We start from the raw sequence: 15,051 nt of genomic DNA on the forward strand, positions 1-15,051 counted from the left end.
TGGCGAATATATCATTTCTTAGGTAAGGAGACCAAAACTGCATACACTACTCTGGGTATGATCTCACCAAGGCCCTGTCTAGCTGCAGTAAGACATCCTTGCTCCTGTACTCAAGTCTTCTCACAATGGAGGCCAATATGCCATTTGCCTTCTAAACTGCTTGCTGCACCTGCATGCTTGCTTTCAGTAATTGGTGTACAAGAACATCCAGGTCCCTTTGTACATCAACATTTACCTATCTATCATCATTTACATAATACTCTGCCATTCTGTTTTTCTTACCAACTTTACACTTATCCACATTATACTGCATCTGCCATGTATTTGCTCACTCATTCAACCTGTCTAAATTTACCTTGAAGCCTCTTAATGCCCTCCTCACCACTCACATTCCCACCAAGTTTCGTGTTGTCAGCAAACTTGGAAATATTACTTTTGGTTCCCTCATCCGAATTATTGATGTATGTTGTGAATAGCTGGGGCCCAAGCACTAATCCCTACGGTACCTTACCAGTCACCACCTGCCACTCTGAAAAAGACCTATTTATTCCTACTCTGTTTCCTGTCTGCTTACCAATTCTCAATCAATGCCAATATATTACCCCTAATTCCATGTGCTTTAATTTTACACATTAACCTCTTATGTGGGGTTTTATCAAAAGCTTTCTGAAAATCCAAATACACCGTATCCACAGGTTCTCCCTTATCTATTCTGCTAGTTACGTCCTCAAAAAGCTACAGTAGGTTCGTCAAACATGATTTCCCTTTCATAAATCCATGTTGACTTTGTCTAACCCGTTGATGTTTTCTAAGTGCCCTGTTATCATATCCTTTATAATAGACTGTAGCATTTCCTTGCTACTGATTTTAGGCTAACCTGCCTGTAATTCCCTGTTTTCTCCTCCCTCCTTTTTAAAATAATGACACTTTCTACTTTCCAGTCTGCCAAGACTGTTCCAGAATCTACAGAATTTTGGAAGATGACAACCAACGCATCCACTATTTCCATGGCCACCTCCTTTAGTACCCTGGGATGTAGATTATTAGGTCGTGGGGATTTATCAGCTTTCAGTCCCATTAATTTCTCTAGCACTATTGTTTTAGTAATACTAATTTCCTTCAATTCCTCCTCCTTACTAGACCCTTTGTTCCATAGTATTTCTGGGAAGTTATTTGTGTCTTCCTCCATGAAGACAGAATTCGTGTAGTTGTTTAATTGCTCTACCATTTCCTTATTATCTATTATAAATTCTGCCATTTCAGGCTGTAAGGGACCTACATTTGCCTTCACTAATCTTTTTCTTTTTACATATTTATAGAAGCTTTTACAGTCCGCTTTTGTGTTCCTTGTAAATTGACTTTCATACTCCTTTTTTTTCCCCCCTCTTAATCTCTTGGTCCTCCTTTGCTGAATTTTAAACTGCTCCCAGTCCTCAGGCTTGCTATTTTTACTTGCAACTTTATGTGACTCTTCTTTGGATCTAATACTGTCCTTTATTTCTTTTGTTAGCCATGGTTGGGCTGCTTTTCTTGATGTATTGTTGTGCCAGAAAGGAATGTATAGCTGTTGCAATGCATACATTTGTTCCTTAAATATTAGTCATTGCCTACCCACCATTATGCCTTTTAATGAAGTTCCCCAATCTATCTTGGCTAACTTGCACCTCATACCTTCGTAGTTTCCTTTATTTAGATTTAGGACCCTAGTTTCAGATTGGTCTACTTCAATTTTCATCCTAATGAAGAATTCTATCATGTTATGGTCACTGTTCCGTAAAGGATCCCGCATAACAAGATTATTAATTAATTCACCCTTTCTTAATGTATAATGCCAAATCTAGGATAGTTGACTGTTCCTTAGTTAGTTCCTCAACATAGTGGTCTAAAAAAACCATCTTGTACACACTCCAGGAATTCATCCGCCGCAATGTTATTGCTAATTTGGTTTGCTCAGTCTAATATGTAGATTAAAGTCACCCATGATTACTGTAGCACCATCTCTAATTTCCTGTTTAATGCCGTCCCCTATCTTACCACGACTGTTTGGATGCCGATAGACAACTCCCACTAATGTTTTCCGTCCCTTGTTGCTTTTTAGCTCCACCCAGACTGATTCTACATCTAAATTTTCTGAGCCAATATCCTCTCTCACTATCGCACTAATTTCATCCTCAACTAACAATGTCATATCACTTCCTTTTCCTTTTTGCCTGTCCTTCCAAAATATTGAGTGCCCTTGGATATTCAGTTCCCAGCTCTGGTCACCCTGAAGCCATATCTCCGTAATTGCAATCATATCATATACCCGTTTACATCTATTTGTGCTGTTATTCGTCTACCTGATTGCGAATGCTTCGTGTATTCAGTTGCACTGCCTTTACACTTGTCTTTTTTAACATTTTTACACATCTTTTCTTGTACTATGGCCCTATTTGCTGCTAGCCCTTGTTTTCCCTGTCTTCCATTTTTGCTTTTTACTTTTCCGTCTTTCATTCCTATCCTTGTTTCCCTTTCTTGTGTCTCCCCACTCAGGTTCCCACCCCTCTGCCACTCTAGTTTAAACCTTCCCCCACAGAACTAGCGAATACCCCTGTGATATTGGTCCTGGTCCTGCTGGGGTGCAACCTGTCCAGCTTGTACAGGTCCCATCTTACCCAGAATTGGTCCCAATGCCTCAGGAATCTAAATCCCTCCCTCCTACACCATCACTCCAGCCATGCATTCATCTGGTCTATTCTCTTATTCCTGATCTTGCTAGGACGTGGCACTGGGAGTAATGCTGAGATTACGACCTTTGAGGTCCTGCTTTTTAATTTATTTTCTAGCTCCCTATATTCTGCTTTCAGGACCTCATCCCTCTTTTTACCTATGTTGCTTGTACCGATATGGACCACGATCACCGTCCCCTTTCAGAATGTCCTGCAGCCACTCGGTGACGTCCTTGACCCTGGCAATAGAAGACAACATACCATCCTCATGTCACGTCTGCACACGCAGAAACTTCTATCTGTTCCCCTTACAATAGAATCCCCTATCACTATTTCTTTCCCACTCTTTTTTTTCTCCAACCACCTCCCACCCATGCAGCTGAGCCATTCGTGGTGCCATGGACTTGGCTCTTGTTGCATTCCCCTAAGAAGCCATCTCTCCCAGCAGTATTGAAAAGGGAAAATCTGTTAGACAGGGAGATGGACCCAGGGGCTCCTGCTCTACCTATCTAATGCTTTTACTCTATCTGACGGCCAACCATTCCCATTCTACATGTGCACTCTTTACCTGCAGTGTGACCACTTCATTATACGTGCTATCTACGAAGATCTCATCCTTGCAGATGGTCCACAGTGACTCCAGCTGCAGCTCTAGCTCCAAAACGCGGATATCGAGTAGCTGTAGCTGGAGGCACTTCCTGTACATGTGGTAGCACTGGTCACTGGAAGTGTCTCTGATTTCCCACACCATACAGGAGGAGTATTCCATGTGGCCGAGCTGTGCTGCTATGACTTGCCCTCACTGCCTTTACTTTCTCTTCCTCTAGAGAATATTAAGGACAGTACAAATACTCACCAGGTCCTGCTTACCAAGGCAGCTGCTCTTCTTTCTGAGGAAAGGTAGAAAATGAAATGATCACCTTCTTCCCTCTTCAGCAACTGCCTTCGCTTGCCGAACCCCAACTTAAGCACTCTAATGCAACCCAAAGCAGCACTGTAGATGGCCTGCTTTTAGGCTCTCTGAATCTTGTTTCTGAAAACCTGTTTAAGTCAGTTATCTAATTAACTAGCTGCAGCTACAAGCAGAGCCTATATAATCCCTGTTTTAAAGCTGGATTAAAACTCGTCTTCTCCCAACCCAAAGAGCAAGTTCTAGTTCATTGTTAAATTAAAGAAAGACTAGATTTTTAAATAGAAATTAACCCTTTCAAGTCCCTCACTCACCAAACTCCAACATCAGCAGGCCAAGCAGCAATTGATTAGCATTGTGACACAGTAAGATCACATTTGAAAAATGGTCCCTAGTATATTCACAAAAGAAGCATATTTCTTTTTAAAAAATTGTTACACTGTTCATAGGGATTGAACAATGAAGTTGTGGGTCTACATTATATGTCGGATATGCCTAGAACATTATACGCCCTGGATTCAGCTAGCTTAGCTGTTATAGTTTGGGCTCTCCTAACTACTTGACAACAATTTCTTTAACCAGGTTTGTTCTCTTGCGAACTGAAACCACCTGCATCCTTGGCCATTTAGCTTTAGTATAGCCCAGTTCTAACATTTTACCCTGGTTGTAAATTTCATGCAGGATGCCAACCATGTTTTCTTGTCCCCTCAAATAGCTGACAATGTTATACTGCTACATCAGGGGTTAATGAATAAATGAGCTACAGACTTTTTCTTTGGAAAAAACTGAAAGGAAGTGATGGCTATGATGTAGAAAGGTAACCTTAAAGAGGCAGTGAAAATGCAGTAAAACAATAAAAGGATGTGAAAATACTGGAGCAAGTAATTTAAAATGCAAGGGAAAATGCCCATAATAGTCATGTGCCTGGACAAATGATCTGGAGACGATTTCAAATTCCACCAGCAGCTGGGGAATTTAAATTCAGATAATTTAATAAACTTGTAATTAAAAACTAATGTCAGCAATAGTGACCATGGATTGTTATAAAAATTCATCTGGTTCACTACTCTTGTTTAGGGAAGGCAATCTGCTATTGTTACCTGGACTGGTTTATATGTAATTCCAGATCCACAGCCAACATGGCTGAGCCTTAACTGCTCACTAAAGCAGCATAGCAAGCCACTATTACAGAAAGTGGCTTGTTACTTCATTAAGGGCAATTAAGGATGGGCAACAAATGCTGGCCTTGCATTTGAGGTTTTTGCCCTTGTGACAAAGAGCATCTGCATTGGTTGTACAGAAAACAAAGGGAATTTCATCATGACGTGCAAGAGCCACAGCTGGCTGATGCTGTTTTATGAGTGAAACAAACTGCTTAAAACCATATCAACGTAAAGGGACAACATTTCTTTTGCTTATACTGTAATAGTATTTTAGGTCTTCTACTGTTCATTGGCAGCTTTTTTCAAAGTGCTTTTCTTTTTCTAAATGTAGAAAGTAATGGTGCACTGTATATGTTCTAATGTACTTACAACTTACCACTCTATATTTACCAGGCTGTGCTTGATAAAGCCACTACACATACAAAGACATTACTTCAAAAAACAGGAGAACGAAATAAGATTTTAGAGAAGGTAACCACATGTAGATAAGTGCAAATATTTATTATTTTCCAATTCCTCTTCATTATTGTAGAATAATGTCAAAACATTTTCATTTCAATGTAAACAACAATCTTTCTTTGGTCCAACCAAGTACTAAACATAAATCATTTTAGTTTAGAAAAACTTTGATAAACTATATTACATATGAAATCTATCGAGAAATTCTACTTTTTTTTTCAAATGCATCAAGGTTGTAACTATTCTTTTGGAAATTGTAAATTTTTTTATATTAACAAGTGTGTACAAAACTCCTGTATGTGTTTCTCTTCTAATGAATCTGTCTTGGTGTGGTCCACTTTTTACGATAATGTTTATATTGATAACTAATGACCATCAGGACGGACCAAATACCAACCCTAAACTGTGTTTCAGTTCCATTTGTATTTTGTTTTATTGGACGACTGTTCAGAGTCCTTTCTTTCCCCTTTTCTCAAGTGAGTAGCTAAGGGCATTTTTTTGTTGTGGTTTGATGTCTGGGAGAGCATCATCAAACTGACCTTGGTGTGTTATCTTTGTACATTTGAAATCTGCCTTTGTGCTCTTTTGTAAAAGGAAAGTCAAAGAAGGAGAGGGCCAATTAGTTATCAAAAAGTAGATCATCTTGTGGAGACAATGGGCAATGTTGAGGTACTAAATGCGTATGTTGCATTTGTCTTTACAAAAGAAAAGGATGCTCGCAATGTCACAATAAAGAACAATGTATTAGAGAAATTGGATCGAAATCAAGTAAAGCAAACGTACCAAAAAATATTGGTGGTGCTTGAGTAGACCAGTTACCCAGTCCACACTGGATGCAATCTAATTTGCTAAGGGAAGTAAGGGTGCAAATTATGGAGGCTATGGTCATAACCTTCCAATCCTCCTTGAATATGGGAGTGGTGCCAGAAGACTGACAGCTTATCATTTTTAACACCCCTGTTTAAAAAAAGGGAATGGATAAACCTGGCAACTGTAGGACAGTCAGCTTAACCTCAGTGATGTGCAAACATTTAGAGACAATAATTCAAGACACAATTAATTGGCATTTTATAAAATGAATTAGTAAATGGAAGTCAGCACAGATTTATTAAAAGGCAAATTTTGGTTGACTAATTTAATTGAGTTCCTTGATTTAATGGAGTGGGTTGATGAGGATAGTGGAGTTGATGTGTATATGGATTTTAAAAAGGCATTTAATGATGTACCACATGCTAGCCAAATTGAAACCCTTGGGATCAAAGGCTGCGTGGATACAAAATTGGCTAAGGGACAATAAGTGCAGAGTAATATTTAATGGTTGTTTCTTGGACTGGAAGGAAGTGTTTAGTGGTGCCCTGCAGTGGTCATTGCGAGTATCACTGCTCTTTATAATATGCTTGAATTGGACTTTGTTTAACAGGCTGCAATTGTAAAGTTAACAGATGACACAAAATTCACAAATGCTATGAACAGTGAGGAGGATAGAAACAGATTTCAGGAGGACATAAGAACAAAAAAGGTTGGAGAAATTCAGCAGGTCAGGCTGCATCTGTGGAGATAAACAGAGTTAACGTTTCAGGTTGATGATCTTTCATCAGAACTGAAGAAAGATGGAAGGCGGTGGTGGGGATGGGGGTTGGGGTGCAGGCCAGGCGGAGATTAAATAACAAAAGATTTTATGATGCAACAGTCAAAGAGAGTGGTAATGGATACAGTTAGTCTCCAAGTGAAGTGTTTTTATATAAAAAAAAACAACTGAATGGAACATGGAGGTATAAAGAAAGAAACAAGATGAAGACCGACCCAGCAAAATAAAAATAAGAAAAAAAAATTTAAACAGAAGGCAGTGATAGAAGTATGAAAGGTGAGCTGGCTGAGGTAAGTTGGGAAGTTAGTTTATTGTGAATAAACATTTAAATAAGTAATTTCTAATTTATAAAAAAAAATACATTCCTTTGAGGAATTAAAAACTTCACTGTAAAAGTAGTACAGCCATGGCTAACTGGAGAAGTTAAGGATAGTGTTAGATTAAAGAAAGTTTACAATGTGGCATACCATGACAGCAGATCTCTTGGCAGGAGTGGCTACAAGCAGCAGCAGTTGCCAAAAAAGAACAGTAAGCCTGAGGATTGCGTAGTAGGACATACACAGTAAATGGTAGGGCACTGAGGAGTACGGAGGAACAAAGGGATCTAGGAGTTCAGATACATAATTCCCTGAAAGTGGTGTCACAGGTAGACAGGGTTGTAAAGAAAGCTTTTGGCATACCGACCTTCATAAATCAAAGTATTGAGTATAGGAGTTGGGATGTTATGGTGAGGTTGTATAAGACATTGGTGAGGCCAACTTTGGAGTATTGTGTGCAGTTCTGGTCACCTAACTACAGGAAGGATATCAGTAAGATTGAGAGAGTGCAGAGAAGATTTACTAGGATGTTGCCGGGTCTTAAGGAGTTGAGTTACAGGGAAAGATTAAACAGGTTAGGACTTTATTCCTTGGTGCGTAGAAGAATGAGGGGAGATTTGATAGAAGTTTACAAAATTGTGAGGGGTATAGACAGTAAATGCGAGTAGGCTCTTTCCACTTAGATTAGGAGAGATAAACACGAGAGGACATGGCTTTAGGGTGAAAGGGGAAAGGTTTAGGGGGAACATTAGGGGGAACTTCTTCACTCAGAAAGTGGTGAAAGTGTGGAACGAGTTACCATCTGATGTGGTAAATGCGGGCTCACTCTTAAGTTTTAAGAATAAATTGGATAGATACATGGATGGGAGAGGACTGGAGGGTTATGGACTAGGTGCAGGTCAATGGGACTAGCGCAATAATATTTCGGCACAGACTAGAAGGGCCGAATGGCCTGTTTTCTGTGCTGTAGTGTTCTATGGTTCTAAATTGATGGAGGGAAAAAATAGAATATGAGAGATAACGAGCGAGAAATATAAAATCAGATTGTAAGAATGTTAACAAGCGTGTAAAAATGAAGAGATTAGTGAAAGTAAATGTGGATCTCTCAGAGGGAGAGACCAGAGAGATTTTAAGAGGGAATAATGAAGTGGCAGCAATGTTAAACAAATACTTTGTGTTTGCCTTCATGGTAAAGGACACCCTGAACCTATGGGAAATTGTGGGAAACCGAGGGTTTAGGAGTGAGAAAGAACTAATATTCGTATAGAAAAGGTAATGGTGAAATTGAGAGTAAAAGCTGACAAATCCTCTAGACTTGATGTACAACACCCTAGGGTTTTAAAAGACTTGGCTGCAGAGATAGTGGATGCCTTAGTTTTACCCTTTCAGATTTCCATAAATTCTAGAACAGTCCCTGTGGATTAGAAAGGTAGCAAATGTCACCCTGTTGTTCCAGCAAAGAGGGAGAGAGAAAACAGGAGACCATCAGCCAATGAGCCTCACATCAGAAGTAGGGAAAATGTTGGAATCTATTATTAAGAAAATGGTAACAGTGCGCTTAGAAAATCATTATGATTAGGCAGAGTCAACCTGGCTTTGAGAGAGAAATCATGTTTAGTAAATCTTAGAGATTTTTTGAGGCTGTAACGAGTATGATAGGTAAGAAGGAACCAGTGAATGTTGTATTTTCAGAAGGCATTCAACCAGGTGCCACAAAAGAGGTTATTACTCAAGATTAGGACTCATGGGGTAAGGGTAATATATTGGCATGGATTGAGGATTGGTTAATGGTTAGAAAATAAAGAGTAGAAATAAACAGGTAATTTTTGGGTTGGCAGGTTGTAACTAGTGGAGTGCTGCAAGGATCAGTGTCTGGGCCTTAGCTATTTACATTCTATATCAATGACTTTGATGAGAGGACCTTGTGTAATATATAAATTTTTGTTCCGGAAACAATAAGTAAGCTGCAAAGAGGCTGCAAAGGGATTAAGACCATTTAGTTGGCTGCGTAAGAAGGTGGCAGATAATTTAGGCAAGTGTAAAACTATCCACTTTGGTAGGAAAAATGGAAAAGCAGAATGTCTTTTTTAAGTGAGACACTAGTAAATGTTAGTGTTCAGAGGGATTTGGGGGCTCTTGTACATGAATCACAACATTAACATGCAGGTACAGCAAGCAATTTGGAAGGCAAATGGCACTTTAGCCTCAATTGCAAGGGGATTTGAGTATAAGAGATGGGATGTCTTGCTACAGAAAGATAGGGCTTTAATGAGACCACATCTGGAGTACTTTGAGGGTAGTTAAGAGTGAACCACATTGCTGTGGGTCTGGAGTCACATGTAAGCTAGACCAACTAAGAACGGCAGATTTTCATTCCTGAAGCAACCAGATGGGTTTTTACAACAATCAGTGGTGATTCCATGGTCACTACAGTGTTGCTGAGACTAGTTTTCAATTTATTATTTGAATTTTAAATTCCACCAGCTGCTGTGGTATGAGGGGAAATTGAATAGATCAAGTCTGTGTTCCCTAGAGTTCAGAAGAATGAGGAGTGATCTCGTTGAAATGTATAAGTTTGAGAGGGTTTGGCGTTAGTTTCTCTGTGTGAGGTTGTGTTTGGGGGGAGTTTTGATTGAATTGCAGACAGCTAGTCTGGAGCTTTTGAGTTATCAAAAGAGGAAGCTAGGTTTGAAATGCTAAATACATAAACACAGTTGAAGTTTAAGGGTGTGAGGAACATTTGCATTTTTAGATCAACCAGAGTAGTTTGAATTTCAAAGAGTTAATGGGATGTCACACCTAGCCGTAAGAAGTTAAGCCAAACGGTGTGTTTATTTTTCCCCAAAGATTACTGATAACATGAGTACCACGGAAGATTTATATTATGGAAAAAGTAGTTGAAAAGACATGTTGGAACGATGGAATTTACATTAAAAATAAACATGTATAAAGCAGATGAGGTTATGTGTAAGGAGGAAGGCATTCTGAGATCTAACACAAGTGTGAAAAGCCTCTAGTGTCTGTGCATTAGGCCGTTGGCTACAGGAACCGGAGCTAAGAAAGCTCGCTGTGAATATCACTGTACAGGGTATTGTGTGCTTTGCCTGGGTCTGTTGAAATCTATCTTGTTTTATTGTTGCCTTAACGGAGGTGTAACTGGGTGCTAGATTAATTAGGGGATTTAGGAGTTATTATAGTAGTAATTTGTAGACCTATGTACGTGCTTAAAATATTTTCCTCTATTAATAAATGTTTAATTTAGTTTTGTAAAAAAACCTGTAAGACTCTGTGGTCTTATTGCTACTGAATTCAAGGCATACGTCCTGAAATAAAAATACAAATTACAAAACAGTTGTGGCAGCTGTTTCAAGTTTCCCTCTAGGATTTGAACAGCTCAGCATTTACCATCCACTGTGCCATAACAATTATCTTTGGATAAAGGATCTGAGGACTTAGATGAGGAGAAATCTTTTTTGCAGCATTTTGAATCTTTGGAATTATCTACCGCAGAGGGCTGTAGATGCTCAAATGTTGAGTATTTAATGCTTGTGACCGATAAGATTTTTAGGCACTAAAGAAATCAAGGAAGAAGATGGGAATGAGGAGTTCAGCCCTGATTTTAGATTGGTAGAACAGGCGTGAGGGGTTGTATGGCATGCTCCTACTGCTATTTTATGCATCATGTTGTTAATATGTGCAATGAGCATGAAAGCAAGGAAGTTATGGTAAACCTCTGCTAAAATACTTGTTAGACTCCTGCTAGAGCATTTTGACCATTATGGGCATAATACCTCGGGAAGGACTTTAAGCCTTAAGGGAGGGTGCAGAGGAGATATTAAAATGGTACTGGGGATAAAGTCTATACGTGGAGAAGCCAGAGTAAGGGGGTTTTCTTCCTCAGAGCAGAGAAATGCAAGGGGAGATTTGATAGGGGTGTTCAAAATCATGAGTGGTTTTGATAGAGTATGTAAATATGGGGAAGCTGTGTAAGTGTGCAGATATTGTTTCTAGTGGAAAAGGGGCTGGTAGCCAGAGGAAATAGATTTAAGGTGATTTGCAGAAGAACTAGAGGTGGCATGAGGAAAATAGTTTAATACGAAAGTTGTGATCTAGAATGCATTGCATGAAGGGGTGTTGGAAACATTCAATGGTAAATTCAAAAGGGGATTAAATTAATTCTTGAAGGGGAAAGATTTTCAGGGCTATGGGAAAGAGTAGGGGAATGGGATTAAAAGTTAGATCTTTCAAAGAACTGGCAAAGGCTTGGTGGCTGAATGGTTGCTTTCTGTACCGTATCATTCTATGATTCTGCAGGCCAATCAAATCCATGATTAGGTAGTCTCTAAAGTAAATCAAAGGCTCATGAAAAATGAGTCTCCACTGTTAAAGAACAAAATAGATGTTAATAATTTATACTGTCAGGTACAGTGTAAATTATTGAATTTTGAAACCCATGTATCAGGAATCAATTATATAATAGTATTATAAAATGCCTTAAGTAGATTCACTCTGTGGATTGACACCAGCCCTACAAATCAAAGTTTCAATTTCTTAAACAAAGATAGCTGATCTTAGCCAGAAGTTGTCCTTTGGCTGTGAAATCTACATTTATTTTTATTTTCCTAATCTTTCTCCAATGTCTATCAATGCTTGTGTGCCTCTAATTATTAAGTAAGATAGTATGAGTCACCAACTTGTCCATAACTGCTGGCTCAGGATTATTGAAAAAGGATGCAAAAGTTTTAGAAAGCCTTGTACAATGTACTTCTAGATGGCACTGGAAAATAAATGTGTAATGATGGCTTGTTGCCCTTTTTACAGGAAGTAAATTTATTACAGTGGGAAAATGACTTGAAACAGGATAAATTTAAGAATTTGGAACAATTCTGGATTGGAAGATATGATCGGTTAGTAGGTTTGTTATGAATGCAACAAATTTGTAGTGATAATTCATTGTTTTGTGCAACACTGACATGATAAAACCTCCCTTTGAGGAACATAATAAAGATTTTTTAATAAAGCCAGCTGGTTTTAGTTTCCCATAATGAATGCTAATAATGCTTAATTAACTGTGTATCCTGACTCTGCAGTGTATATGGGAGGAATATATCGCTACATCAGGTGGGAGGGATATATCATCACATCAGGTTGCTTTCACTGGAAGCAATGAGAATATGTGGGGGGTCGGGGGCAGGTGGTGAGGGTGGCGGGAGCAGGGTGGGGATACAAGTTCAAGGCAACTTGTTTGACCCCAAGTTTTTGACTGCTATTTCCTCGATTCCTTGGGCATTCATTCCTCATGATTTCTGTTTTGTTTCTTCCCCTGTATCTTCCCCCATTTGATTTCTTATTCCTTTGGAGGCTCTTGTTGGTGCCTGTCGAGTGAATTTCATATTGGGTGCAGGGTAATGAGGAGGAAATCGCTCAAGCCCTATGCTTGAATTTACTCTGTCAGCTGGATGAAAATTGCATAAGTTCTAATTCATTAGTGCGCCCACTGGGGTTAGAAAATGCCTGTTGCAAATTTCACTTGTCTTCTAGTATTTGACAGCCTTGCATTTTTTTTAAAATTACATCGTCTTTTGCATGCATGTTCGTTTGTAATGTCAAATCAAGAATATACTGTGTTGATATGTCAAGTGTGTCATGATCACAGTGATCAAGATGATGGGTAGTTTATATGTTGAGTTTGCATGTTCATAGCAGGATGAGCTGTGCCTTGGGCAAATAGACCTTTCTTTTTCGCTTGTTAATTGCTAATTAGTTGTTTTTGGCCTTCCCCATCCCAATCACATGACCTGCAGCTGTCTTTGAACCCTTCCAATTTGAATTTTTTGCATCCTCTTTTCCATTTCATTACTCAGCATCCTCTTCTCCTCCTTAATCTGTTGGTATCTAGTGTCATTCTGCTCAGTTTGGTCTTGATCTCTTGTTCCAAGTGTGGCAAGGGGAGAACCTTTGGGTCCACTCTTTTCCACCATTGTGAGAGTCTGTTGTGAGCCTTCCTAGCACTTGAGCTTCTTGGAGCTTTTGAGATTGGGTTATTTGTGGGTCTCTGCAGGTGTCCTATTTGTTTTTCCTTTAACTTTAGCTTCTGATTGGCTGGTGTTGCATGTGGATAATGGATGGGTTTTGTTTGACTTATGGTGTGTGTGTGTTTCTAGGTATGCTTTTTCAATTTAGGAAGGGGGTTAGGTGCTATCTGCTAGAATTTTCAGTCCAGCGTTCTATACTGAACACACTAATTTTGTAGGGACAGTTTGATGTTGTCAAAGGTCTTGCATCTCCAGTGGAGTTTGGGAGAAAATAGAGAAATAATGTCACTGGAGGTATAGGTCTCTTTTGACCTTTGCTTAGGACATTCTTAGCCTTTGTCTGGAAGTTGTGCATACAACATAAAAGTTATTAATGTTACAAGAATGCAGGCATGGGGGCTAGTGTTGAATGGGTCTTGTCAATTCCAGGACCTTTTTTTTGTCCAAGACAAAGAAAGATCTGAGGATGCTCCAAATAAAGGACATAAGCTGTTTCCTTCCCAGGTCTTCAGGAATGCCAAAGATGTGTATTTTTGTGGACTTTACTAGGTCTTTCTTTAGCAGGTGAGTTATTTGAGCTTACCGACTTGTTGTCTTTGCTTTTCTGAATTTCAGAATTCTTATTCTGGATGATTACCAGGAAACTTTTGAGTTTTCTACCTACTGCTTTTAATTTCTTATGATAAGATTTAATCTTGTGCTTTGAGAATACCCAAATGAATTGCAGTTGTCTCCCCTAGTTCTGTATGCCCCTCTGTTCCAATACTGCTTGATGATCAATCAACACTTAATTGGCCGGGGGTCATATTTGTGGATACTGTGATATAATGTCACTAGTTCAATTTTTAGTTGGACTAATTTTTTTGATTTCGGTGTCAAATAATTATTCAAGTTTGTTGAAGCTCTTTATTTTAAATTGTATTTACATATGAACAATGCAGTCTTCAGTTTTCATTTTCTTCACAGGATGTGTATTGAAAATGCTGAACTTGCAAAAACTTTGGAAGCAAGAGATGCTGAGATTCGGGATCTCAAATCAGAAAATGCTGGTAAGGCTTGTGCATTATTGTAGTGTGACAATATGAAGGAGCTTTTCATCCCATCAGTCTGGGATAGATTCAGATGCAAATCCCAGAGATGAAAGGAATGTTAAAAATTTGATGGAATAACTAACCTGGAGTACCTTGATCATTATTCATGTGAGAGTCTTGACATTGAATGCTTGCAGACTATTTGACTGAAGCCTGTTCCTGTTCCCACCAATGTTCAAACTAATAGACTTGCAGCAAGGGTTGCAAGTTATCTATTTAGCACTGAGGCCAAATGTAGTGACCCTACTGCCATTCAGTTGAGGTCAATAACAAGTGATTAACCCCTGAACCTTGTGGTTTGGATGGTCTAGCTACTAACTTGCAGATCCTATGGTGAATCACCTAGGAACAGTTTTGGACCCACTGTATTTTTCTCTCTTACTCAAATGATCATTATTCATTTTTGATCCTTGATGATAAGTCTTGGCAGACTGTTCAATAACATGTTACAGCTAGATTCCTGCTTGCATTCTCACCAGCTACCCACAGATGCACTTCCCGGAGGGTACACTGAAAAGTGATTTGGAGTGAGTTCCTTGCTAGCTTTTCCCACACTAAATCAGACCTTGAGTTCAACTGTAGCATGTTTCTCAGGTGGATTGACTCACCTAGCAGACTAAGGATCAGATTTGCCACCTTCTGTGACCTGTAGTATTGATATTTCACCAATTTCCTATTCCCATCTATATGTTCCTACACGCTTTATCTTTCAAGGTGGTGACTGCTTTATAGATCATGACCTCTGGTCTAAATGATGATTATTCATGTACCAACATTGGT

The 15,051-nt window shown here is 39.1% G+C and overlaps 1 protein-coding gene across 6 annotated transcripts in view; it reads left to right on the plus strand.

Moving 5' to 3' along the window:
* The window catches only part of ccdc125 (coiled-coil domain containing 125), a 57,471-nt gene that overhangs the window by 24,497 nt on the left and 17,923 nt on the right, over positions 1–15,051 (plus strand). For all 6 annotated transcript variants that reach the window (XM_078564354.1, XM_078564345.1, XM_078564363.1 and 3 more), the window contains 3 exons: positions 5,175–5,252; positions 11,967–12,052; positions 14,147–14,229. In XM_078564354.1, coding sequence (XP_078420480.1) covers positions 5,175–5,252; positions 11,967–12,052; positions 14,147–14,229 — 247 coding nt within the window. The remainder of the gene's footprint in view (positions 1–5,174; positions 5,253–11,966; positions 12,053–14,146; positions 14,230–15,051) is intronic.

Source organism: Cetorhinus maximus, chromosome 2, assembly GCF_964194155.1.
Source record: "Cetorhinus maximus chromosome 2, sCetMax3.hap1.1, whole genome shotgun sequence".
Classification (NCBI taxonomy): domain Eukaryota; kingdom Metazoa; phylum Chordata; class Chondrichthyes; order Lamniformes; family Cetorhinidae; genus Cetorhinus; species Cetorhinus maximus.